Source organism: Bos grunniens, chromosome 17 (genome assembly GCF_055505025.1).
Source record: "Bos grunniens cultivar Pamir isolate PY7600 chromosome 17, Bosgru_T2T1.0, whole genome shotgun sequence".
NCBI classification, from domain to species: Eukaryota; Metazoa; Chordata; class Mammalia; order Artiodactyla; family Bovidae; genus Bos; species Bos grunniens.
In genome coordinates, this window is record NC_141181.1 from 13258060 (window position 1) to 13284811 (window position 26752).

The 26752-nt window shown below is 42.3% G+C and overlaps 1 protein-coding gene and 1 long non-coding RNA gene across 9 annotated transcripts in view; one reads left to right on the forward strand and one right to left on the reverse strand.

Moving 5' to 3' along the window:
- Positions 1 to 10991: 10991 nt before the first annotated feature.
- On the reverse strand, positions 10992 to 16746 carry LOC147355035 (uncharacterized). Of its 2 annotated transcripts, none has more exons than XR_015144171.1 (4): positions 16665 to 16746; positions 12314 to 12469; positions 11894 to 12039; positions 10992 to 11259 (listed from the first exon to the last, which is right to left on the reverse strand). It is a non-coding gene; the product is annotated as an uncharacterized LOC147355035 (long non-coding RNA). The 2 variants fall into 2 exon arrangements; XR_015144172.1 differs by having other exon boundaries at positions 16414 to 16746.
- Positions 15814 to 26752, forward strand: part of OTUD4 (OTU deubiquitinase 4) — a 42918-nt gene continuing 31979 nt past the window's right edge. The window contains exons 1-3 of one of the 7 annotated variants that reach the window (XM_086346535.1): positions 15814 to 16480; positions 20914 to 20997; positions 23462 to 23512. In XM_086346535.1, the coding sequence (XP_086202661.1) occupies positions 16322 to 16480; positions 20914 to 20997; positions 23462 to 23512 (294 nt within the window). In that variant the 5' untranslated portion in view covers positions 15814 to 16321. Of the gene's footprint in view, positions 16481 to 16587; positions 16703 to 17909; positions 18002 to 18512; positions 18540 to 20913; positions 20998 to 22309; positions 22334 to 23461; positions 23513 to 24976; positions 25001 to 26394; positions 26598 to 26752 lie in introns of those variants that run through there. The other 6 variants (XM_086346536.1, XM_086346537.1, XM_086346538.1 and 3 more) reach the window with 6 other exon arrangements.

Sequence of the window (26752 nt, forward strand, 5' to 3'; positions counted from 1 at the left end):
ACTGTAGCCCACCAGGCTCCTCTGTCCATGGGATTCTCCAGGTGAGTATACTAGAAAGGATTGTCATTTCCTACTCCAGGGGATCTTCCTGACCCAGGGATTGAACCCACATCTCCTGTGTCTCCTGCATTGGCAGGTGGGGTCTTTACCCGCTGAGCCATCCGGGAAGCCCACATATATTTATTTATATAGTCACACAAATCAAATGTCCTATTCTTAAATTTCTTTCAACATAGACCTTGATGCCCTGTTAAAACCCAAGCTTAAGGACTTCTCTGGTGGTCCAGCAGCTAGGATTCCTCACTGCCAAGGCAGGGTGCCAGGGTTCAACCCCTGGTCAAGGAACTAGATTCGATCCCATGTGCCACAACTAAGATTCTGCCTGCCACAGGATGGACCCGGCACAGCCATATAAATAAATAAAATATTTAACAACAACAACAAAAAGCCCCATGCTTAGATCAATAGCCCATGGGTCTCTAGTGAGTTTTTTCACAGATTAGGGAAATACCGTGTTCATTTGTTCTCAGCAGTGGCAGTGAAAGTACCTTCTTCCTGGAATGTGTTTGTTGCAAAGAAAGAAAAGATATTAAAACAAGTAGGAAGTTCATACACTGTTACATTTTTCTCATTCTATTAGCATTACGTTTTAAATTTTTCTTGGCACTCTATTTTCCTGTTCTGCGTCTTAGATTAACTGTGGATAAGATTTTCTTTAAAATGGCTAATTAGAAGACTGAACGTGTTATTAGTAAAGTTACAAATATTTTTCTGAGAGGAATAATACCCAATAAGCTTATTATATGACCTAACTTTTCAGTCTAAGTATTTCAACTGCTTTTGCTAATTGAGGAAAAGGAAACCGACACTAATTGAATTGACCGAACGCATAGTAGATTTTGGCCCAAGAAAACGTCCCTCCGTTTGTAGAATTGAACCTTGTAGCTGATGTGAAGGCAAAGAGTAAAATGCATTTGTTTTTATTTAAATAAAATGGAGTGCAATAGCTGAAATAAACTTAAAAACCCCCAAACAAATGCATTTTACTCTTTGCCTTCACATCAGCTACAAGGTTGAGTTGCATTGAAGTATAATTCACACGCCATAAAATTCACCCTTTTAAAGCGCACAATTTCATGATTTTTAGTATAGTCAGAGATCTCTGAAACCATTACCATGATCTAATTTTAGACACCTCCATCTCTCCTCAAGAACTGTACTATTTTTACTCCCATTTTTTCCCCACCGCTGCAGCCTGTGGCACCAATAAATCTGCTCTCTGTCTCTATGGATTTGCTTATTCTGAACATTTCATATGAATGGAATTACACATGTGCATTTTGTGACAGACTCTTTTCATTTAGCGCGTTTTCAAGGTTCATTTATTTTGTAGTGTGTATCAGTATTTTTTTCATTTTTATTGCTGAATGATATTCCATTAAAGGACTCTAGCATATTACTTACCCATCCATCATTTGAGTTATTTCCACCTTTTGTCTTGTTTTTGAACATTAGTTATACAAGATTTTGTGTGGGCATGTGTTTTTAATTTTCTTGAACATATACCTTTAGAGTAGAATTGAATTGCTAGATAATGTGGTAACTCTAAGCTTAACATTTTGAGAAACTGGCAAACTGTTTTTCTAAAGTGGCTGCACTATTTTACAGCCCCTTCAGCAGTGTGTGAGGGTCTCACTTTATTTATATCCTCACCAAAATTTGTTGTCTGTCTCTTTAATTGTAACCATCCCGTCTGGTTTGTACGGAGCATCTCGTTGTTCTTCTGATTTATATTGTGGTTCAGTCACCAAGTTGTGTCCAACTCTTTGTGACCCAAAGGACTGCAGCACGCCAGGCTTCCCTGTTCTCCACTATCTTTAGGAGTTTGCTCAAGTTCATGTCCATTGAGTCAGGACATGATTGCATGGGTATGATTTACATACCCATGATTAATGAAGAACATTTTTTTCATGTGCCTATTGGCCATTTGTATATCTTTTTGGAAAAACAAATAAGGTACGTTGAATGTGTAGATCAATTTGAGGAGAATTGCCATCTTAACAATATTAAGTTTTCTGATCCATAAATATGTGATGTTTTCCTGTGAATTTATGTATTTAATTTCTTTCAACAAACAATATAGTTTTGCACAAGTTCTTGAGCTTCTTTTGTTAATTTATTACTAAGATTTTACTTTTTGATGTAGTTTAAATAGAGTTGTTTACTTAATGTCATTTTTAGATTGTCCATTGCTAATGTGTAGAAATACAATTGATTTTTTTTTATTGATCTTGTATCCTGCAAACTTGCTGAATTGTTTCTTAATTCTTAAAGTTTTCTGGTGGATCCTGTTGTATTTTTTCAGAGTGAAAATGTATCTCTGGTATGTGTCACATATATACACTTCTTTTACGTTTAGAAAAACTTTCTCCTCACTTACAATTATATTGTCAACTTTTGTTTAAACTCTTGCTCCTCTGATAGTACTGCTGCATTTGTGTAGCCTGTAAATTCAGCCACTGCACAGATTTGCTGAACAAATCTTCAAATAAAAGTATATCCACACAAGCAGATTAACAAACATAGATCAGTATGTAAAAGTGATGAGATAAACAATTTCTTAAAGTTATGCTGTTTATGAAGAATGATCTTGGTGTATATCGGTTTGTGGTTGTCCTTTGCCGCATGGTGGGAAGAAGGCACAGGGCATCTTCTAAAAGATAGATCACAATTAGAACCAGACACGGAACAACAGACTTGTTCAAAATTGGGAAAGGAGTATGTCAAGGCTATATATTGTCACGCTGCTTATTTAATTTACATGCACGATACATCATGTGAAATGTTGGACTAGATGAATCACAAGCTGGAATCAAGATTGCCAGAAGAAACATCAATAGCCTCAGATATGCAGATGATACCACTCTAATGACAGACAGCAAAGAGGAACTGAAGAGCCTCTTGATGAGAGTGAAAGAGGAGAGTGAAAAAGCTGGCTTAAAACTCAACATTCAAAAAACCAATACTGTGGCATTCAGTCCTATCACTTCATGGCAAATAGAATGGGAAAAAGTGGAAACAGTGAGAGACTATTTTCTTGGGCTCCAAAATCAGGCTGGATGGTGACTGCAGCCATGAAATTAAAAGATCTTGCTCCTTGGAAGAAAAGCTATGAAAAACGTAGATAGAGTAGTGAAAAGCAGAGACATTACTACTTTGTTGACAAAGATCCATCTAGTCAAAGACAAAGATCCATCTAGTCAAAGCTATGGTTTTTCCAGTAGTCATGTATGGATGTGAGATTGGTCCATAAAGAAGGGTTAGCGCTGTATAATTGATAATTTTGAATCGTGGTGCTGGAGAAGACTCTTGAGAGTCCCTTGGACAGCAAGGAGATCAAACCAGTCAATCCTAAAGGAAATTACCTTGAATATTCATTGGAAGGACTGATGCTGAAGCTGAAGCTCCAATACTTTGGCCATCTGATGGGAAGAGCCAAGTGATTGGAAAAGCCCCCGATGCTGGGAAAGATGGAGGGCAGGAGGAGAAGGGGGCAGCAGAGGATGAGATGAATGGATGACCTCACCGACCCAATGGACATGAGTTTGAGCAAACTCTGGGATGTAGTGAAGGACAGGGAAGCCTGGTGTGCTGCCCATGGGGTTGTAAAGAGTCGGACATGACTTAGCGACCGAGCAACAACATCTCAGTCAGACAGGAGAGATAAAGATACAGAGTTGACTGGATCAAAGAATCTTCAGTAGGAGTCAAGATAGTACAGCAGCCCTGGAGGCAAAATCAGAGAAATTCAGACTTATTTTGTGATCCCTAATTGAAAAAAACCTGTGAAAACAATCATTATGTTGTTCTGAATTTATTTTTAAAGCATTACTTCAGACTTCTGTTATTCCACTCAAGAGGGAATAACAGGGAGTTTATTTACCTTCTTTCCTGAAATAACCAAAAGTCCAGGCGAAATATATGAAACAATGGTTTTCAAGACAATGGATGTTAGCAAACAAAGGACAGTGATGACTGAAGGTGAGAAACAGATGTTGTGAGTTCTACGCTCATCCCAGCTTAATGTCTGGAGAGAGGCTTTAGGCCGTGATTGCTTCCCAGGTAACTCAGTGGTAAAGAATTCGCTTGCCAACATAGGAGACTCAGGTTTGATCCCTGGGTCAGGAAGATCCCCTGGAGGAAGAAATGGCAATCTGCTCCAGTATTCTTGCCTGGGAAATGCCATGGACAGAGGAGCCAGGTGGGATACAGTCCATGGGGTCACCAGGAGTCAGACGTGACTGAGTACGCTTGCATGCACAGAGAGAACCCAGGCAAAGTCTTGCAAAAGCCAAGATATGGGGAGTGGAGCATGGAGTTCCGACCTCCTCTGAGTGCTCCACTCTCCCTGAATCTCCCAGTGTTAATCAACCCAGAAGCTCTCCAGATCTTGTCCTTGTGGAATTTTATGGAGGCTTCAGTACATAGGCACAGTTGATTAAATCACTGGCCATCTGTGATTGAACTCAACCTTTATCTCTTCTCTCCTCCCAGGAAGTTGGGGTAGGACTAAAAGTCCCAACCCTTTATTCATTATTGGTTCCCCAGGCAACCAGCCCATCCTTAGGTTACTTAGGGATTTTCCAAAAGCTGCCTATTAACAAAGGCGCCTCTATCAATCTCTTCATTTAGGAAATTCCAAGAGTTTAGGAGCTCTGTTCAGCAACTGAGAGGAAGAAAGACCATATATATATTTCTTATTATAAGTCTCAATTTCACTGGCAGTTTCTTATGAGGTTATATGCATGCCTAACAAATGACTTAGCCATTACATTCCTAGGTAATTTGCCCAAGAGAAATAAAGAGTTCACAGCAGCTTTATTTTTAATAGCTTCAAATTGGAAATAACCCAAATGCCCATCAACAGGTGAATGGATAAACAATGTGTAGTGTGTCCAGAGAATGGAATATTACTCAATAATGAAAAGAAATGAACTACTGATACATGAATGGATCAATCTCATGATGAATTTGCCCCACAAATGAAGTCAGGCAAAAAGAGGGTTCATTTTGAAAGAGTTTAATTCGTGTAAAATTGTAGAAACTCCCCAAAACTTACGTGTTGAAGTTCTAACACTCAGTACCTCAGGATATAACTATTTAAGGAGATAGTATTTTGATTTTCCCTGGTGGCTCAGATAGTCTGCCTGCAATGCAGGAGACCCAGGTTTGATCCTTGGGTTGGGAAGATCCCCTGGAGAAGGAAATGGCAACTCACTCCAGTATTCTTGCCTGGAGAACCCCACAGACAGGGGAGCCTGCTGGGCTGCAGTCTGTGGGGTCACCATAGTCTGTGCAGTTGCAAAAAGTCAGACATGCCTGAGAGACTAACACTTTCAGTACTTTAAAGGGGTTGTTGTTGTTCAGTCTCTCAGGCGAGTCAACTCTTTGCGACCCCAGTTAAAATGAGACCATTTGAATTAGTTCTAATCCAATCTACCTGGCATCCTTTTAAGAGGACATTTTTAGTCAGATGGATGCAAAGAAAAAAATCATGTGAAGTCTCTTGGAAAAAATTTCCATCTACAAGCTGAGGAAACAGTACTCAAATCAACTCTGAGAACACTTTGATCTCAAACTTCTACCCTTCAGAATTGTGCTGAAATAAATTTCTGTTAAGTCAGCTGTGTGTGTGCTAAGTTGCTTCAGTCATGTCTGACTCTGTGAGACCCTGTGGAGTGCAGCCTGCCAGGCTCCTCTGTGCATGGGATTCTCCAAGCAGGAATACTGGAGTGGGTTGCCATGCCCTGCTCCAGGGGATCTTTCCCACCCAGGGATTGAACCTGCATCTCTTGTGTCTAACTTGTATTGGTAGGTGGGTTCTTTACCACTAGCACCACCTGGGAAACCCTGTATTAAGTCACCCAGTCTGTGGTATTTTATTATACAGTCCTAGAAAATCTGCTTGCAAAGCAGGAAACTGGGGTTCAATCCCTGGGTTGGGAAGATCCCTTGGAGAAGGGAATGGCTACTCCAGCATTCTTGCCTGGAGAATTCCATGAACAGAGTTCTCTGTTTGGTGGGCTAATGGGATCGCCAAGAGTCTGAAAGGCCTGAGTGGCTAACACTTTAACTTTTCACTTTCAGCAAACTAAGGCAGTGACAGAAAACAGAGTATGGAGAGCTGAGGACGGGGGAAGGCTGGGTCAAACCGATTACATAGAGGGACAGGAAACTCAGTGGGGTCATGGGTATGTTCATTATCTGGATTTTGGTGATGATTTCATAGACAGAGACATATATCAAGGTTTCTTAAATTGTATACTTTAAATATATATATATTTTATTGTGTGATCTGAATTCTCAAGAAAGCTATTAAAATGATTTGAGTTAACTTTTACACTGCTTTTTGCAGTAGTATGTTCCATATCTTTGTTAGTTTTAATTATGGTACACTTTTGTATTTTTATTAATAATTCCTTATTATAACTTTAATTTTAAAATATTGGTATTTTTATGTTGTAATAATCTTAAGCAATACAATTTTATTTTTCTGTGTCTTTGTCTCATGGTGTGATAGGCATACCTCATTTTATTGTTTTTTCCTTTATTGCATTTTACAGATACTGTGTTTCTTACAAATCGAAAATTCATGGCAATCCTATGTTGAACAAGTTTTTTGGCATCATTTTTCCAAGAATGATTGCTTACTTCATGTCTCCAGGTCACATTTTCACAATTCTCACAATATTGCAAACATTTTTGAGACATGGCCCTCCAGCAAAAAAGATTACAACTGACCGAAGGCTCAGATGATGGTTAACAGTTTTTAGCAATAAAGTATTTTTAAACTAAGGTACATACATTGAATTTTTTTAGACATAATGCTATTGCACATGTGATAAACTACTGTATCATATAAGCATAACTTTTATATGCCCTGCTGCTGCTGCTAAGTCGCTTCAGTCGTGTCCGACTCTGTGTGACCCCATAGACGGCAGCCCACCAGGCTCCCCTGTCCCTGGGATTCTCCAGGCAAGAATACTGGAGTGGGTTGCCATTTCCTTCTCTAATGCATGAAAGTGGAAAATGAAAGTGAAGTCGCTCAGTCACGATCCCATGGACTGCAGCCTACCAGCCTTCTCCATCCATGGGATTTTCCAGGCCAAAAAATTCATGTGACTTACTTTATGGTAAAGGTCTGGAAGCAAACCAGCAATATCTCTGAGGTGTACTTATCTACATAAATAGGCAGTACAACCTAAAGATTGGAATCTTTAAGAATTTTTTTGTGGTGATTTAGAACAGGGATTATGGGCTTGAATACAGGTCAGTTGTCTGTATAATTTCCTTTTTCATGTGTAGTAGGCACTGCCATCCGAATTTTCAGATGTTCCCAGATATGCTGGATGATCTTCAGAATCACCTGGGGAAATTCATAAAACATAGATTCCTCTGTCCTATCTGTTGCTATTCTGATTCAAGAAACCTGGAGTAGGATTCACAAAATTAACCTTTTAAAAAATGTACTTATTTGGCTGGGCTAGTTCTAGTTGTGGCGTGCAGGATCTTCAATCTTCATTGTAGCACGTGGGATCTTGTTTCCCGACCAGGGATTGAACCCAGGCCCCCTGCACTGCGAGTGGGAGTCTTAGCTACTGGATCACTAGGAAAGTCCCTAACCATTTTTTATTATAGAACATTTCAAACACATACAGAGTGGAAGGAATAGTATAATGAACACCCATACACACGTCTTAATTTCAACAATAATTATCTCCACAACCCAGTCTTTATCCCCATCTTCTCCCTTTAATAAAGTCTGACACTGTTTCCACTGTTTCCCCATCTATTTCCCATGAAGTGATGGAACCAGATGCCATGATCTTCATTTTCTGAATGTTGACTGCAGTCATGAAATTAAAAGACGCTTACTCCTTGGAAGGAAAGTTATGACCAACCTAGATAGCATATTCAAAAGCAGAGACATTACTTTGCCAACAAAGGTCCGTCTAGTCAAGGCTATGGTTTTTCCAGTGGTCATGTATGGATGTGAGAGTTGGACTATAAAGAAAGCTGAGCGCCGAGGAATTGATGCTTTTGAACCGTGGTGTTGGAGAAGACTCCTGAGAGTCCTTTGGACTGCAAGGAGATCCAACCAGTCCATTCTGAAGGAGATCAACCCTGGGATTTCTTTGGAAGGACTGATGTTGAAGCTGAAACTCCAGTACTTTGGGCACCTCATGCAAAGAGTTGACTTGTTGGAAAAGACTCTGATGCTGGGAGGGATTGGGGGCAGGAGGAGAAGGGGACGACAGAGGATGAGATGGCTGGATGGCATCACTGACTCGATGGATGTGAGTCTGGGTGAACTCTGGGAGTTGGTGATGGATAGGGAGGCCTAGCATGCTGCGATTCATGGGGTCACAAAGAGTCGGACACGACTGAGCGACTGAACTAACTAACTCTCCCTTTAATACCATTGATCTGTTGTTTTTCAGAATTTTTCTGGGTGATTGTGATCAACACATAGACCCACACACATAGTTAAGAGGCTCGATAGTATTCTAATTGTGCATATTAAAATGTAGTCAGTTTTCTATTAACATTTAGATTATCTTCAATTCTTTGTTTATAAAGAAAAATATGTACAACTAGACACACAGTCTTGGCAAAATACTTAGGTCAACCAACCTAAATAGCATATTCAAAGCAGAGACATTACTTTGCCAACAAAGGTCCGTCTAGTCAAGGCTATGGTTTTTCCTGTGGTCATGTATGGATGTGAGAGTTGGACTGTGAAGGAAGCTGAGCACCGAAGAATTGATGCTTTTGAACCGTGATGTTGGAGAAGATTCTTGAGAGTCCCTTGGACTGCAAGGAGATCCAACCAGTCCATTCTGAAGGAGATCAGCCCTGGGATTTCCTTGGAAGGAATGATGCTAACTAAAGCTGAAACTCCAGTACTTTGGCCACCTCTTGCGACAAGTTGATTCGTTGGAAAAGACTCTGATGCTGGGAGGGATTGGGGGCAGGAGGAGAAGGGGACGACAGAGGATGAGATGGCTGGATGGCATCACTGACTCGATGGACGTGAGTCGGAGTGAACTCTGGGAGTTAGTGATGGACAGGGAGGCCTGGCGTGCTGCGATTCATGGGGTTGCAAAGAGTCGGACACGACTGAGCGACTGAACTAACTAACTAACTCTCCCTTTAATACCATTGATCTGTTGTTTTTCAGAATTTTTCTGGGTGATTGTGATCAACACATAGACCCACACACATAGTTAAGAGGCTCGATAGTATTCTAATTGTGCATATTAAAATGTAGTCAATTTTCTATTAACATTTAGATTATCTTCAATTCTTTGTTTATAAAGAAAAATATGTACAACTAGACACACAGTCTTGGCAAAATACTTAGGTCTCAACTACAGGTTCAAGAATTACACATTTTCTTTTCTTTAAAAAAATTTATTTATTTGGCTGTACCCACCTTAATTGAGGTACTCGGGATCTTTGATCTTTATTGCAGCATGTGTGATTTTTAGTTGTGGCATGTGAGATCTAGTTCCCTGACCAGGGATTGGACCCAAGCCCTCTGCATTGGGAGCATGGAACCACTGGACCACCAGAGAAATCCCTACACTTTCATTTGAAATGTTTTTCTCATTGAGAGATTTATTGGAAACACAGGAAAATATTTAATGACTATTCCTTAAACTGCTGATCTGAATATATAAAAGCAAATACACTCTTAGACACGTGGGAAATACAAAATAATCATAAATTCTGCAAGCCTACAAAGACTTTACAATCCCACACTGGGGAGATATCGTAAATTCCTTGTAAGGTGACTTTGTAAATTTGCTTGGGTCAGAGTGAGAATTGAGAAGTGGTAGTGAAAGGAGGGCCTTCCCAGGTGGTACAGTGGTGAAGAATCCACCTGCCAATTCAGGAGACACAAGAGACTCAAGTACGATCCCTGGGTGGGGAAGATCCCCTGGAGGAGGGCATGGCAACCCATTCCAGTATCCTTGCCTAGAGAATCCCATGGACAGAGGAGCCTGGCAGCTACTGTCCGTGGAGTCAGAGAGAGTCAGACACGACTAAGCTCGCGTGCTATGAGATGAGTTAGAGGTAAAAGCCTGAAAATAGGTGGGGTTTATTTACAGAGATGATGGATTCTGACTAGCTGTTTATACAAGAGCCTCAGTCTATTGTGAGGTTTTTTGTCTTTCCAACTTGAGCATAGCAATGTGCTGACCTCATAAGGAAGTGACAGCTGCTGAGAGAAACTAAACCATAGTTTGACTCCTCCAATCACACTGGGAATAGGGTGTCAGGACTACAGTCTGAGCTCTGGGGTTTAGAACTGACTCAGTTCATTCTGTTTCACAATGAGGAGGTAGCCAACAGTGGCAACGCGGCAGCTGAAGGCGAATGTGGGTTGGTGATGAAGAAATAACATCAGAAAACCTTTTTGGAAGTCCTTTAACATTTGGGATTCCCAAATTTTCAGAAAAAGAAAAAATTTCGAGCTTTCTAGGAAAAAAAAAATGTTCTGTGCAACTAAGAAAGTAACTCTTGTAAATTAAATTCTATTTGGCCCCAAATAGCTCAGCTGGTAAAGAATCTGCCTGCAATGCAGGAGACCTTGGGTTCAATTCCTGGGTCAGGAAGATTCACTGGAGAAGGGATAGGCTACCCACTCCAGTATTCTTGGGCTTCCCTGGTGGTTCAGCTGGTAAAGAATCGCCTGCAATATGGGAAACCTGGGTTTGATCCCTGGGTTGGGAAGATCCCCTGGAGAAGAAAAGGCTACCCACTCCCGTATTCTGGCCTGGAGAATTCCATGAACTGTATAGTCCATGGGGTCACAAAGAGTTGGACACGACTAAGCAACTTTCACTCACCATTATTTAATATTGAAAGAAAAATATGCCAGGATACATAGACTAAGTAGTTGTAACAAGAACAACAACAAAAAATGCTTGGTTAAGTAAGTTTATTTTTCTCTCATAAAACAGTCCACGCCTTCCGGCCTTGAAGCATTGAGGGACTCTGTTTTCTTTCAACTTCTTCATCTGTTCTCTTAAGAGTATTGTCTTTGTAGTTAGTATTGGCTTTGTTTCAACCATGTTTTCAAATGAGCAGAAGGAAAGCAGGAAAGACTGTCGAGGGCAGGAGGCTTCATCTTTAAGGAAATGAACTAGAAGTTAAGGGCTTCGCTGGTGGCTCAGATGGTAAAGAATCTGCCTGCAATGCAGAAGACCAGAGTTCAGTCCCTGGGTCAGGAAGATAACCCCGGAGAAGCGAATGGCTACCCACTCTGGTATTCTTGTCTAGAGAATCCCATGGACAGAGGAGCCTGGCGGGCTACAAATACATGGGGTCACAAACATGCTCAGACATGACTGAGCAACTAACACAAATAGACTGAATGTTAAACTCATCTATTCTGTTCGCATCTCACTGGCCTACATTAGTGACATGGTCACATTTAATTCCAAGATAGGAAATATGTGCATGACCATGCAGGTAATATTCAGGAGCAATAAAGTATAAACTGGAGGACAGTTAGTAGTCTAGCATATAGAGTCTGAGAGAAATAGTTCTTTCTTTGAAAACAGGTTTTTTGTAGGATTTAATTACTTGATTTTTTATAGAAAACAAACCAAAATGTTATGTGGCAATAAAGCTCAGACGTTCTTAGGATTTTGTAATTTTGTAAAGGATTTTATGAATTAGGAAAAAAAAATCTGTTTACTGGCAACTTTGCTTAGCACAAAAGATATTAAATTAGTGATTATTTTCATGAATTATTGACATATATTCTATGTCTACCTAGTAAAGGGGCTTCCCAAGGTGGCTCAGTGGGTAAAGAATCTACCTGCAATGTGTTTGACCCCTGGGTTGGGAAGATCTCCTGGAGAAGGGAATGGCAACCCATTCCAGGATTCTTGCTGGGAAGTCCAATGAACAGAGGAGCCCGGCGAGCTACAGTCCATGGGGTCACAACTGAAGTGACATACACACCTAGGAAAGAGAAACAGTGGAGTGTTATGTTTGTCTTATTTACTTTTGGAACCTTATTCCAACGTTTAGGAGCTTAACACAAGAAAAAAGCATCAACTCACGTAGCTTGTGAGATCAAGAATCTTAGAATTAAGCAGCTTAGCCCTGGGGAATTCCCCGGTGGCCCAGTGGTTAGGGCTCTGTGCCTTTCACTGGCAGGGCTTGGGTTGCATCCTTGGTAGGGGTTGGGGGGGGGGCGCGGGGGTTGAATTCAAAGAAAAAAATAATCTCAGACCTTGGCTGGATGAGGGGTTTCTCATGGAGTTGCAGTAATCTGAAAGCTTGATTTGGTTGCAGGACTCACTTCAAAGCTGACTTATGTGGCTGTTGGCTGAGGCTCCATTTCCCCACCAGGAGACGTCTAAGTTTTCCCCATAGCAACCAGCTTTCGCTAGAGTGAGTCACCCACAAAAGAGGAAATATAAGAGAACAACCAAAAACATCTCTTATAACCTGATCTCAGCAGCAATATATTAAATTTGTACAATTTGCTCTATTCTATTGATCACAGAGACCAATCCTGCTATAAAGTGGAGGCAACTACACAGGAGAGTGAATACAGGAGGCAGGGATCACTGGGGGCCATCTTTGAGAATGCCTACGGTAAATGAATACTGGAGAATGCCTACTTGGAGAAGGAAACGTCAACCCACTGAAGCATTCTTACCTGGGAAATACCATGGACAAAGGAGCCTGGTGGGCTATAGTCTATGGGGTCACAGAATTGGACACAACTGAGTGACCAAACACCACCACCATAACACCTAACTTTTTATTGGAAAAAAAGCTGCACAAAATCTATCATTTTTAAAACAAAAATGATTATTAGCTCCAAAGTTTGTCAGAGCAAGCAGACTTGAGGTATTTAACTGTGTACAAGAAAAACAGTTGACACATTTGCCTGGGATGACTAATTTCGTTAACTTCTCAGGAGCGTTGAATCCTTCAGATTATATTTGATTAAAATGTCTGCTCTTCACTTTTGCTGATCAGAAACGGCTTCCTCAGAGCGAACATGGTCAGTCAGATGTAGTTTTTGGAAAACTTTCAGAGGTTAAGGTTAGCAAGTGAATTTCTATAAGCATTGGTTCAGTTTAAAGTCACAGGATCCTTTAATGTTGTCTAAACAGGGAGCTATATTTGGGGATTTGGCATACAGAGGGTCTGTCTTGGATCAGGTCTCAAAATACCTAAAGGATTTCCTTAAACAGGCCCCTGGTCAGATACAACAGGTGTTTTACTTCTAATTTTGGAAGCAGAAGCAGGCAGTTTAGAGTGAGGCTGATCTGCACTCATTTAGCAGGAATGAGGATAATAAGTAATTTTGTCAGGACATCAAGTGTAGAGATGACTGGAAATGTGTTATTCTTCTAGTACTCTGATAACAAACCACATTTTTATAAGATTACATAGAATGGTGATGAATTCTGATTAGAGCCTCTGTTTTCTTAGTATTTAATGATTCGTTTAAAAAATACTCTAAGTCAACTGTAGTGTCAACTAGAGTACTTATTTAAATGATTGTATTCATTTATTTGTACAATTGTGAGTGAATTACATTTTTGTAAATGGAAAATAAAGACATGGTAGTGTTAATGATGTATTTGGTTTCCTCTTCAAAGTGTTTCAAAGGAATCTGGAGGCTTTAAAAAATAGTGATATTCCATTAAAAAAATGTATGTATGTAAGCACATTCAAATAAGATTAAAATATAGATAAAGCTTAAGATAGAAAATATGCTTGAAACAGTATTAGCCACTCAAAATGGAATTATTGCACATATAAAAGGTGAGCAAAGCTTTTTAATGACTTCTAAAAATTAATGTAATCACGAACAATGTAGTCATAAACATTTCAATTACAAAATAAGGCTTGATAAATTTTCAAACGTGAGGCCCCTGGAAATATGTTTCTAATATGTTCTCAAGATAATTAGCAATGCAGTTGTCTAGCATGCTAGACACAGTAGATTTTCCAAATACCTATTGATTTGGAGATTAGCTTCAGAACTCTTAATTCTAAATTACATAAATGTTAGGAAAGGCATGGTTTTCTTTTGGCATATATGAAAGTCTGTTGCTTATTAATACTACAGAATCTACTCATTTTAAGAATTCGATATTTAAGCTATTGTTTAGATATTACTTTACTTTCCATTCCTCTGTGGGTTTAAAAGGCAAGTCATATTTATAAAAAGAAAATGCCATATTGTAAGTAGTGGCAAAACTGGGCAGTTCTTTTTGAGTGGAATGAGTGCAATCATATATTTTAAATTATATATTTTTGAAGAAGGAAAAGCAACAGGTTTGATTTGAAACTAGATTTTTCTAAAAGGGATTCTGAAGTGTATTTCTCTACAAAATGTACAAAATTCAATAGTGGGACAAGAAAATTCATTTAGGTCAGAATCCTTTTTTTGCTTTCTCTAAAAACAGCACCATTGGATATTTGAATCTTTAAACCTTAAGAAATCAAATCTAAACGTTCCAAGGAGAGTGAACACACGAGTCATTGTTTGCACCAAGTACTGAAAACAGATTTCTCAAATAGAATTTTCAGTAATTTGCACTGGACTCTCACCATCTGGCCTGCCTTGCCCCCCTATTCCAAAGAGTCTGTTTGACCACATGTCTAAATCTACAGTAACTAACTCGTCAGTCTCCCCAGCCCCACCCTGCTGCACCATGGCTTCAAGAGTAGATTTTATGATTAACCGTGTATTTAAAAGACTGGGATACCAGATGCTGTTGTACTTGAATAAAAATAAAATTCTGGTGTCACAAAAACAAGCTGGATAAATTCTAGGTTGTAAAGGCATACAATGTCATTCAACTTCGCAGGGTGGGAAGTTGAACAGGAATCCTCCAGCAAACACCGCTGGAACCCAGGGCACGTCCAGCACGCTATCAAACAATTACAAGATGGTTTTTTAAAAAGGGAAAAAAAAAAAAATCTTAAGTTTTTCCGACTAGTGACACCCCTTTGTGCTGGGGTGGGCAGCTATAGTGGCAGGGTGAACCAAAATGTCTGTGGCAAAGACATCATCTTGCTATATACCGCCAGAGCTGTACTTCTAGTCTTGAATAGGAATCAGCAGTCCACGGCTGATTTATGGACAGCCTGTATCGCCCCGCACGATGCGAGTTCCAGGAGCCTTCGCCAATTAGGTCTATTTTCTGCTTAAGCCGTTAAAGCCACCTCCATGGAAACGTCAGGGGAAGAGGCCGGGGAGGGGGTGGGGGGGTGGGGGAGGGGAGCAGACAGGTGCGCCCTCTGTTTGGAAATACACAAAGGGCCGACCCAGCGGCCTCCGTGTCCCTGGCAACTCCACGCATGCAGGGCGCGCGCACATCCCGCAGGCCCGCGGCGCAGAAGGCGGGCGGCCGGCCGGGCGGGGCGGCGCGCGCAGGTCTCCGCGCGTCTGCAGGCGGAGACCCTCGGCCTGCTGGAGGACGCGCGGTGCCCGGGAAGCGTGAAGCCGGCTCCGGGTGGCGGCGGCGGCGGCCGCGCTGTAGGGACTTGTAGTCCGCGCGCCTCCCGGGCGCCTCCCCCCACCGCGTAGGCCGGCCGCGCGTCCCCGCCCGCCGCAGGCCGACTTCCTGCCGCTGCCCAAACTACACCTCCCGCCGTCCTCTCCGCGGTCGGGGCCGAAAGCGAAAACACATTCTGGGCAGCGAGGGTGCTGCCCTCCCGCCGGGCGCCCCCGCCCCCTCCCCGCCCCTCCGGCGCCCTCCTGCGAGGTGGGGAGACGATCAGGCCGCGCCTTTCTCTCTCGGCTTCTTCGGCTCCCGGTGTGGGGCCCGCAGGCCTCGCTTTCTCCAAGAGTCTCGGCCGGCGCGTTCGGGTTGCGGGGGTTTCCTCGCTTCCGCCGGGTCTGGCGAGGAAACTTGTGTGTGTGTGGGGGGCGGGACCCCGGGGCCCCAGTGGCTGAGCCGGGCGGCGAGGCCCGCGTCAAGTGACTGCTCGCTTGCGGGTTTTGGTGAATTCCCCGCCTCGTTTCCCCCGGGCGCGTGGCCCCGCGGGAGGCGGCCGCGTGCGCCCGGCCATGCACTAGGCAGGGCTCCCTATGCTCGCGGACCGCCGCCTCGGGCCGCCGCCGCCTGCCGCCGCCCGCCCAGCGCGAGCCCGAGCCCGAGCCCGAGCCCCAGCCGCTGCCCGCCCCCGGCCGGGGCGTCCAGGAGCCGGCGGCGCGGCCATGTGGGGCTAGCCCGCTCCGCGCCGGGCCTGCTGCGCGACCGGCAACATGGAGGCGGCCGTCGGCACCCCCGACGGCGGCGACCGGGGCGGCGCGGCGCCCCGCGAGGACGCGACGCCCATGGACGCCTATCTGCGGACCTTGGGCTTGTATCGGAAACTGGTCGCCAAGGACGGGTCGTGCTTGTTCCGAGCCGTGGCGGAGCAGGTAACGGGGCGGGGGCCGGAGGGGACGATCGGCGGGGGCCCGGGTGGGAAGCGGCGGGCGGGCTGTCCCTCTTCCCCCCCCAACCCGGGCTGCGCGTGGCCCCGCAGGCGTCACAGCGGCCCATTGTCGCCCCGGAACCGGACGCTGCCCTGGGACTGGGAGCTCCGAATCGAAACTTAAAAACCTGTAAATGATCTGGGTGTCGTCCTTCCTGGCGAAGAGGTAATGAGTTGAAGCTAGCCCGTGAGGCCTGCCGGAGAGTCTGCACCCTTGCTGGAGGGGTGGGAACTTGGCGAAATGCTGTTTTTCGCCTCCCCTTTTGGCTTTACAAGCACAGCGTTCACACCAGTACGCAGAATGTTGACTAGAGGAGGTGGTGCACCAGACTCGACTCGTGGGATCATGATTTTTTTTTCCCCCCGTTACTGGACTTTGGAGCGTGGGGAAGCCAAGCCCGCGGATGTCCGTCTGAGTCAGGAGTGGGGGAAATGTGCAGTTTGGGAAAACCAGACTTTAGAAAATGTAGAATGTTTGCACAGAATTGTCTTTGAGTAGATTTCACCTTATTTTAATGCCCTGCAAGGCACTGTAGGTGAGCTAAAAAAAAATAATTGACTTAGAGAAAGTGTTTTAAAGTTGGTAGTGGGAAGGAAGACTGTATCTGGGGTCCTTTAGGTCCTTGGCCGAATTCTTCCCCCTTACTGATTAAAAGCACTTTGTAATACAGTTCTTGGGAGGATGTTTCTGATTTATTTTTTTGGTAAGAGAGCTTATTCCCTATTATGTAACACTGTAGTCGGTAGGTGTGCAGCCACCCAGATCCATCCTGTATTGAAAAATAGCTGTTGAATTAGTTGGACATACGTTTCACATTACCAACCTGGTGGGTATTTCCTACCGTTCCCAGTCTGCTTCCCTTTGGCCTAAGATCTACCCCTTCCCTCTCCTGCCCGCCTTTGGAGTTTTTCTGTTTGTCTTTCTCTCACCTTTTTTAATGCTAAGTAGCTTTTGAAATTTCTTATTGTGAGTAAATGTTTTCCTAAACATCTATAGACCAGTCTATTCTTGTTTTTTTTCAAAGTCCAGAGACCAGCCACTTATTTTCCAAAGGCCCTAGTTTTCACATCAGCAGCATAAGATCTTTTTTTTTTTTTGGAAACAAGAAATTGGTGTAGCTGATCCAAACCTTTGCATTATGTGGCTGGCATTGTCATTCAAACATTCTTCGCAAAGCTCTCCAAACTGAGCTGTGTCTTTTCCAGTTCAATCGATTTCTCTTATTTTTAGAATTTTTAAAGATGTTCTAATGTTGCTTTGGGAGATGTTCATACAAACAGATCCCAGTCTTTACTATTAGTAGGTAAACAGTCTATCCCATTCGTGAGTTTTCCGGATCACCATCTGTCCTGCTTTGTCCGCCTCAGCCTCCTGAGTCTCCTCATCACCTCCAGAAGCAGAGGGAAGATGTGGAAGTGAATTCAATCCCTATTGAAACATATTATTGGCTCTAGCAAGAGTTTGGTAAGGAAAGAGGTGGAAGCAAATAGAAATACGAGAAGTGTAGTGCTTGTTTGGAGTTGGATTATCCACATCATAGTTTATATTGAAGCAGAAAGGTGTGGCTGGTTTCAGAACTACATACCATAGATAATTGGCAAACTTGATTGTATAGACTCTCTTTTTAAGTAGAAATGAACAATAATAGCTAGCTGGTTACACTAAGAGCTCATTGCTAACAGTAGTTCATGCATTTTATTATATCTCACTGTGATGAGATTTAAATTAGGCATGAGGGAATGTCCTTTCGGGAGGCTGCCTTTTAGTATACTGAGCTTAGAGAAAGTTTGCCACGGTGACTCTTGGCGCAAACTCTGTTCTTCGGTGGGTATGGACCACAGGTGTAGTCTTCATGGCCAAAGGTGGCGTGTGTGTTGGTGGTGCGGAGGGAAGTAACGGCATCCTCAGGCTACTCTTTAACGGTGTGCACAAAGGATTTACTTTTTGCCAACAATTTCTCCAGTAATATTAGAATAACTACCATTTCTACCAGGGAGTCGCAGTAAGTGATCTAAATGGCAGCCTTTGGCGGGAGAAATGTAGGGAGAAAGACTTGATTTAGCCAGAGTCTTCCCCTCCAAATTACCTGATTTAAATAACCCCTTCCCTTTTTACGCTTCTGGCCTAGGGCCTGCAGGAGGCCTGACCTGAATCAGCTCAGTGGCCCTGGAGCTAAAAATAGGGCCCTCTTAGAAGGCTTGGTGAAGCAGAGTGTCTCAGCCTTTCTCTGTGTTTATTATCTCTGTCTGCCCTAAGATTGGAAAGCCTCCTATTTCTAGGTTATTTTCATGTATATAATAATTTCCAAAGATATTTGTCATACCATTTGAACTCTTCCTGAGTGCCCTTGAACTTGCTTTTCAACAGTTGTGATTTAGCCTCCTTTCTCTTGACATTGCTTTGCTCTATAAAGCCCCAGCACCCTGGGCACCTCGCACTGAGAATTTTGCTTCTGAGTAACGGGTTCAGATTTCATGTGCTAATGAAATGTTTGTTAAAAGAGAAAAAACATGCCTGTCATTGTGTTTGATGTGAAGTCATAAGCTTTATTCACTAATGTCTGCCACCTGTTGCTAGGTAAATGGCTATAAGACTAGCTTCACTCTGCAAATGGCAGAAATGCCCTATTGGATGACACTGGTTTACTCAGACTAATATGTTGATTAATAATAGCATCTAGCGTAGCTTCTGTGAAGGAAATGTTACTAAATATCATTTGTTGAATGGGCAAAAAAATTGTGTGGTGGTGATTTTTGCATTTGGGTGGATAGTCCTTCCAGTACTGGAGGCTTAGAGTATATAAGGATGGATGCTTTTTTGTAGTTCCTAAAGACATCAGTGTTCGCATACTTGTTAAGCTGAAAGCCAGCTAGTATGCTGAAAACCAATGCACTGCTAACCTAAGTTAGTGCATTGTCTGAGTATCTGAATTGAATGTAAAGGGACCTGCTAGCTCTCCAGGCAGTTGCGCCTCTTGGTTCCGTGGATATAAATGAGCCTTGGCTGTTATCCAGAGAGACCTGTAACAGGTGCAACCGGAGCTTCCCTTTTCCTGAATTCTGTGCTCACCGTGAACATAAGGGACACTCACTCAGTTGAAACTGTAACTCTTAAAGCTACTTTATAATAATAGAAATTCTCAAGAGCCCTGGATAGTAGTTTTGAGATGTTATTTTAAATGTCAGTTTTTTTCCCCTCCTACTTTGACCTTGTAGGGTAGCAGGAACACCTTCGTTTGGGACACCTAGTAGTAGAAAACAATCTTAATCTCCTTTTTTTAGCATGGAAAAGTATTAGAGACTGGCCAAAGACTTCCCTGGGGGCTCAGATGGTAAAGTGTCTGTCTACAATGCAGGAGACCCGGGTTCGATCCCTGGGTTGGGAAGATCCCCTGGAGAAGGAAATGGCAATCCACTCCAGGACTATTGCCTGGAAAATCCCATGGACAGAGGAGCCTGGTAGGCTACAGTCTGTGGGGTCGCAGAGAGTCGGACACGACTGAGAGACTTCACTCACTCACTCACTAACTTAAAGGGTTTCAAACCAAAGCTTTAGACTTTTATTAAGAGGCAAAATGCCAGTAAGTTATTCTTTGGTTGAACTAGTTGTTTAACAGAAGACAACAGAGGCTGCAAAGTGAGAGGGTGTGGTTCATCTTCGTAGTATGGCTTATTTCCGTTGGTGCTTTTAAGATTTGGGGCAGAAGAGTGCGTTTAAAAGCCATTGAGATGATAACACACAGAAACACGATTGCCTCCTCTGTGCTGCTCCCTGGATGTTCTTTCCAGAATCGTGTAAGCCTGACGGGTGAGGATTTAAGAATGAGTGCCTTAATTTTTCTCAAACCACGGTGGACTTACATTTATACATAAGGCAAGTAATTCAAAGTTACTGGGAAAAAGTAATTTCCCTATTACGGGCAGAAAGCCTCAAAGACTTATTTTTTTGTTGAAGTCACCTCTTCATTCTCTTTTCCAACAAGCCGAGGATGAAGCGGAGCACTGTGTAGCGGGGATTCTGTCAGCTCTGCTTTGTGACGAGCAAAGTAATAGTAGAGGGGTGGCCAGGAGAGGAAAGTGTAAGTTTACAAAAATTTCCCCAAAGGCATGGTCTCAGTGACCTAAAGGAGAAATGGTAACAAGCTCTCCATCGAGTGACCTCTGGCTTAAGAAGTACTGTAGTTGGTATGTGGTATGTCAGCTCTCAGGTTAGTGGAAGAGGTGAGAGTGAATGCAGAGTTAGAAATGACAGAAAGGGAAATGGAGACTGACGTGTTGGTGGTGAGGTCACGTTGGGTGTGAAGGAAGGTGCTGGGTCATAGCTTCATAGCGTCTTCTAACGGAGGGCTTGAGAACGTGCTGCTCTTTGCTCCACAGGTGCTGCACTCCCAGTCTCGCCACGTTGAAGTCAGGATGGCCTGCATTCATTACCTTCGGGAGAACCGGGAGAAATTTGAAGAGGTGATTTATAATTTTAAACGTGTAATGGTGCCTTGACTTATAGGTACATGATAGCCGTTCTAGTGGTCTAGTGGGAATTTCACAGGTTGGATCTGATTGTAGGTTATGAAGATAAACCTTATAAAAACGAATTGCTTTTTTGAATTCAAATTCAAATCCATAGTCAGCTGTGATTCTTTTTTTTTTAAAGGCCATCGTGTGGTGTTCATTTATTCAGACATTTAGAAAGCTTCTGTGACAGATGGATCACAGAGCTGTGGAGGCTGGAAGGGTGACTTGGGCGGGACCTGAGCGTATTACTAGTGAGCCTTGTCTGACATGATCAGGGAGGCTAACAGGTTTCCATGATTGGTGATCCCCTGTGAACTGTAAAAAATTGCAGACCTTGGAGTATAAGAAATATACTGAGCATAGCTAATGTTGAGCGTCTGATTTTATCAGGAGGTATTTATAGATTTTTAATTTACAGGGTTCATCATTATGAACCACATATCAGAACATTGTAATTACATAAATAATGATTAGTAGTTAATAGAATGTAGTATAGTTAATTAGTACTTAACAGAATATCTTATCAACTGACTGTGATTTTCTTAGTAGTATGTAGTAGGCTGTGTTTTAAATAGATGCCACGGTGACCTATTTTCACTTTACATTGAAAGCCTTGTAAGATTTACTGGTTATTGATTTTATGACGTAGAATTATCATCTGACAATCTTTAGTGGTATTTTCTCCCCGTTGACTGCCAAAAGAACATTGACACTTGGCACGTAACTCAATTCTAAGACTTAATAGATAAATAGTGTTTAAAGGTGCTCTTGGGTTGGAATTCCTATTTGTAAGCAAAATTTTATTACTGGTGACATTTTTCTGGATGCCGTATTGTAAGATGAACGGTAATATATTCCAGGAAGGAGAGTTACCTGCTTGATCAGAAGATTTGAAAACTTGTCTTATTTTAAAAGGCTGGTGATGTGGAGGCTAGGTAAGACAGTATTGATAGATACGGTGGAGACGAATAGGGTAGAGAGGTGGTCTTCAACTATTTGAAGAAACTACAAGTGAACTAGTTAACATTGGCTCCAGAGGGGAAAGCTCTGTTGACAGTAGTGGAAATGGCCAGCATTTGTGTCAGCAGGCATTGAGTGCTTTGCATATATTTATTCAGCTCTTACAGTCTTAGGCGGTATGATCAGAGCGGGAAAGTTCTGAGGGGGAAAGTTTCACTTTCTTTACAGTGAATGCCTCTACCAGTTTCTATTGACCAGAAGTGGAAAAGACTGTCTAGGGTCGAGGGGTGTGCCTTTTTGTTGAAAATGTTTAGTCAGGGCCTAGGTAAGTACTTTCTGATTATTAAGAAGAATCAGTTGGATGCAGGCTTGTGTCAGACCACAGCTTACTTCAGTCTCTTGCAGCTTTAAATGGTTCTGTGGGGTTGTTTTATTTTTTTAAAATTCTATAAATAATAAACTAATAGAGAACAGTAGCCTCTGATTGGTGGAAAATTTCAAATATGTGGCTGTTTTAGTGCAAGTATGTATTTAAACTTAGGATACTTTTGGAAATTAGAGTATATCATCTATAAAATAATTAATCTCTGTCTTAAAAAAAGGGCATTTAAAAGATTTTTATAGACCAAGCAGTATATTTTAATGTTTTTAAGTATATCACTTTGCTAAATTAACCAAGACTTTAATTGAAATAAAACTGAAATTGGTGTTTCAGATGAATGTCTTTTAGAGCTTTCTCAATTAAATTAGTGCAACTGCTATGAGAAAAGCAAAAAATGTAATCATATAGCTTGAATCAAATCAGATTTTTTTTGTGTGTTTTTGTTAAAATAACAATGAGACAAGCTGGATTAGAAAAATATTGTTGATTCCTCAAAGTATCTTTAGCATTATTAGTTCTTATCTTTGTTTTTAGTATAATTGATCTAAGAGACAATGATTATTCACATCTGTTAGGAAACTAATATCTCTTAGCTCCTGCATCTGTCTTTAGCTCTCTTCTAAGCATTGGCTATTGCCCAGTTAGTCTTTGAGTGCTGCTGTGATCATGTAAGTTCTCTGTTGATGTCACGGGCGTGACCTTGCACCCCCCTCCCTCCGTCTGAGGGGCCTGCCTCTGCTCTGGCACAGGCAGGAGTGCTCACCCCACAGCGCGGCCCGCTCTTGCTGTGCAGGCGATTCCTCCCCACTGCCGCCGCCTCCCAGGGTGCCGCCCACCCTCCAGACCCTGTCCAGGAAGTGGTTCCCGGCAGTGTTTCCTCCTTTAAATTCCGCTGTATCTTTATGATTTCTTAATATTTTGTACATATTTTCATATTTAGATTTTTTTCTGTGTGTGTGTGTGTATATATATATTACTATTGTAGCCAAGGTTTTTGTAAAAATTCAGTAATTCACAGTGAAGAAATTAACTTTTGGTGGATTTCTAATAGGCCTTTTTCCCTTTTTGCAGTTTATAGAAGGGTCATTTGAAGAATATTTAAAACGTTTGGAAAATCCACAGGTATGTAGTAATCTTGTAATATATTTCTGTTTTTTTTAAAATATATTAAATAATGTATTCCAAATTCATTACAGTGTGAGATTAGCATTACAGTGTATGGAGGAGTTCCTGCTTTAGGTGCCTGTGTAATTGGAAGACAGCGGGTGCTGTGCACCTTGTCGTGAGCGTTGCCTCAGTCGGCACAGTCATGCTTTCTTGATCTTGATCTTTCTTTCGTGGTGGCCCGCGAATGTAGTATAAAAGACCTGAAATGACACTGCCGAGGATTTCCAGAGTGTGGTGCTGGTGTGTGTGTCGGGCTTGGTGGACAGGGCGGTGTTTGATTGCTTCCTTATTAGGCAGCTGACGAGACAGGTTGCATCCATTCCCCTTAACGTGGTCACATGAGACGTAGGAAGAGGCTGTTGAGGGTTGAAGGACAGCGCCCCCCACCGACTCCCCCGGCCAGCACTTTCTCAGTCACTTGGAAATTAAGAGAATTTTTCTGTTTGCTATTTTCTCCTCATGCTCTTTGTGTAAAAATCCAAATGTTAACAGAAGGCTATGTAGAATGTTCCCTCATCCCCAGCGATAATCACTGTTAGATTTAAAATGACAACAAAGAAGAGGCCAAGAGGAGTCAAATAGGGAGGAAAGGGTATACTAACAGGGGTAAGGTGTTTGATCATTGTGTGGGGTCTCTCCCATTCCCCGACTCTAATTTGAGTGCTTGTTGTGGGCTAGGAAGGGCCAGGCCCCGGGGATGCAGAAGTCACTGGGCTTTGGGTGCTGTTCTCAGGCGTGTCCCTGCAGTAGGGAAGGGTGTCTAGTACCAGTGAGAAGGCGCGTGTGTCCTGAGAAGTATAGGCATGATGCTGCAGTTGCTGCTGTTCCGTCACTTCAGTCATCATCTGGCTTTGTGTGACCCTGTGGACTGTAAGCCCGCTAGTCTCCTCTGTCCATGGGATTTCCCAGTCAGGAACACTGGAGTGGGGTGCCATTCTCCTCTCCAGGGGATCTTCTTGACCCAGGGATTGAACCTGAGTCTCCTGCATTGGCAGGTGGATTCTTTACCACTCTGCCACCTGGGAAGCCTGTGTCACAGATAGAAAAGATTAAACACTGGAATGTTAACAGTTCTCGCCGGCTGTACCTGGTGATTTTTATTTCCTTTGTAGAAGATGAAGGGAAGGACAAAGAACATTTATTAATTTTTAGTCAGAAAAAAGCCCACAATATCATTTTACGGTGATCTTTGTGAGCAGTTCTGGCTCTTGGGCTGAGAAAGGGTAGAAGAGACATCCCAGAGAGAAGGGGACAGGGAGGGGAGTGAGGCGGTGGAAGGGGACTGGAGACTGATTCGGGGCCCTGCAGGGGAGGGGGTGGCAGGTGCTGCGTGTTGAGCGCCTGGGAACAGCTGTCTCCTTCCCAGGGTGCTAGCCGGCCAGGTGTGTTACTCCCAGGACACCCCCCTCCCCACGCTGGGCAGGCCTTCTCCAGATGTTGCAGGTATCTTCCAAACAGAACAAGTGTTTGTTCTTATTAGTGATAAATATTTCTGTCCGTTTCTCTTTCTCCCCGATACATGGAATGTATGAAAGGAAAAGAGAAACGTAGTCAACTGATAAGCTCCATTGCCTCACCCAGTTCTCAGAGAAAGAGAACTTCCTCCTTTTTTCTTAAAAGTATCAATGGAGCATTTTGAAAAATGCCTCAAAAAGAATATATTTTTGTCAGCTTTACAGAGGTAAAATGGACATGTAATAGGTGTTTTAAGTTTATGATTTGATGAACTCTGACAGATGCATACAGCTACGTGATCTCCACCACAGACACCGCACAGGGCGGTTCCGTCACTCCAGAAGTCTCTCATACCTTTTGGAGTAGAGACCCCTTCCACCCACCCATGTGCGAAGTTTTGCCTTTTCGAGCCTCGAACAAATAGAATGGTATAGTTTGTAGTCTTAGGTGTCTGGCTTCTTTGACTGACGTAATGGACGCATTTTGAGATTCATCTGTGTTGTACTTTGTGTGATAGTTCATTTTTATTGCTGAGTGGCCATTCATTGGATGGATGTACTGCAACTTGTTTTAGCAATTTACAAGTTGATGGATACATGATTTCTTCCCAGTTTGCTGCTGTTATTAAAGCTGCTAAGACTATTTGGTTGCAAGTCTTTCTATGGGCATATGTTTTCTTTTCTCTTAATTAATATTGTTAATATTATTGAGAGTGGAATCCCTGGGTCATATGGTAAATGCATGTTTAACTTAATGAGAAATTGCTAATCTGTTTTCCAAAGTGGCTGTGCCGCTTTGCTTTGTCATTAGCAATAAGTGAGAATTCCAGCTGCTCTGCATCTTCATCAACACTCAGTATCGTCAGCCTTTTAAAATTGAGCTGTGGCTACGCAGTTAGTGGCTGTGTGGTGGTATCTCGTGATCTTAACTTGCATTTCTCTAGTAATGTTGAGAAACTTTTCATGTGCTTATTTGCCATCCGTATGTCTTTGTTGGTGAAATGTCTTGCTCATAGATTCTGTCCTTTATTATTTTGTTTTTGTTGAATTATAAGAGTATTTTATACCGAGTATAATAAATTCTGTACTGGATATATATTTTCCAGTACTTTCTTCCTATTTGTATCTTGTCTTTAGTGTTCTTAATAGTGTCTTTTGAGGAACAAAAGTTTGCTTTTGATGACTATCTAAGAACATTTAATTAGTGTTTTTGATACAGTATGGTTCTTTACAACATTAAAAATAGATTTTGTAGAAATGCTGTGCTCTTACCCACAATGACAAAGTAGACTAACCATAGAGTGTTGTGTAAGTAAAATTATAGCGTTTAGGTAGAAGACAGAACATAAATTTAAAAAAAAATTCAAAATTGTTAGAGAAGGCAAGCTATAATGGCCATTGTCTACTTAACCAGACTACAACAGAATTTATTCTGAAGATTAAGTAGTTACAAAATTGTGCCTTATTTGAGATGTAGTGTCTTGTTGACACCAGAAGTGATGCAATGCATTCCGCACAGAATGGAACAGCTTGGGTTTATGATCTCAGCAGATGGTTTCAGGGAAGGATCTCCTCTGTACCAGAAGGTATTGCTTGTGGAGTTTATGAGAGGCTGTGATTGTTAGGCAGAGGCTATTTTAATAAATCTGTTGTAATGTATGGCACCTATTTCATTTTGAAAAACAAAGCCAACTTTAAAGATTTATTGAAGTGCAAAGTCTGTGGGGAAAGATGATCCTCT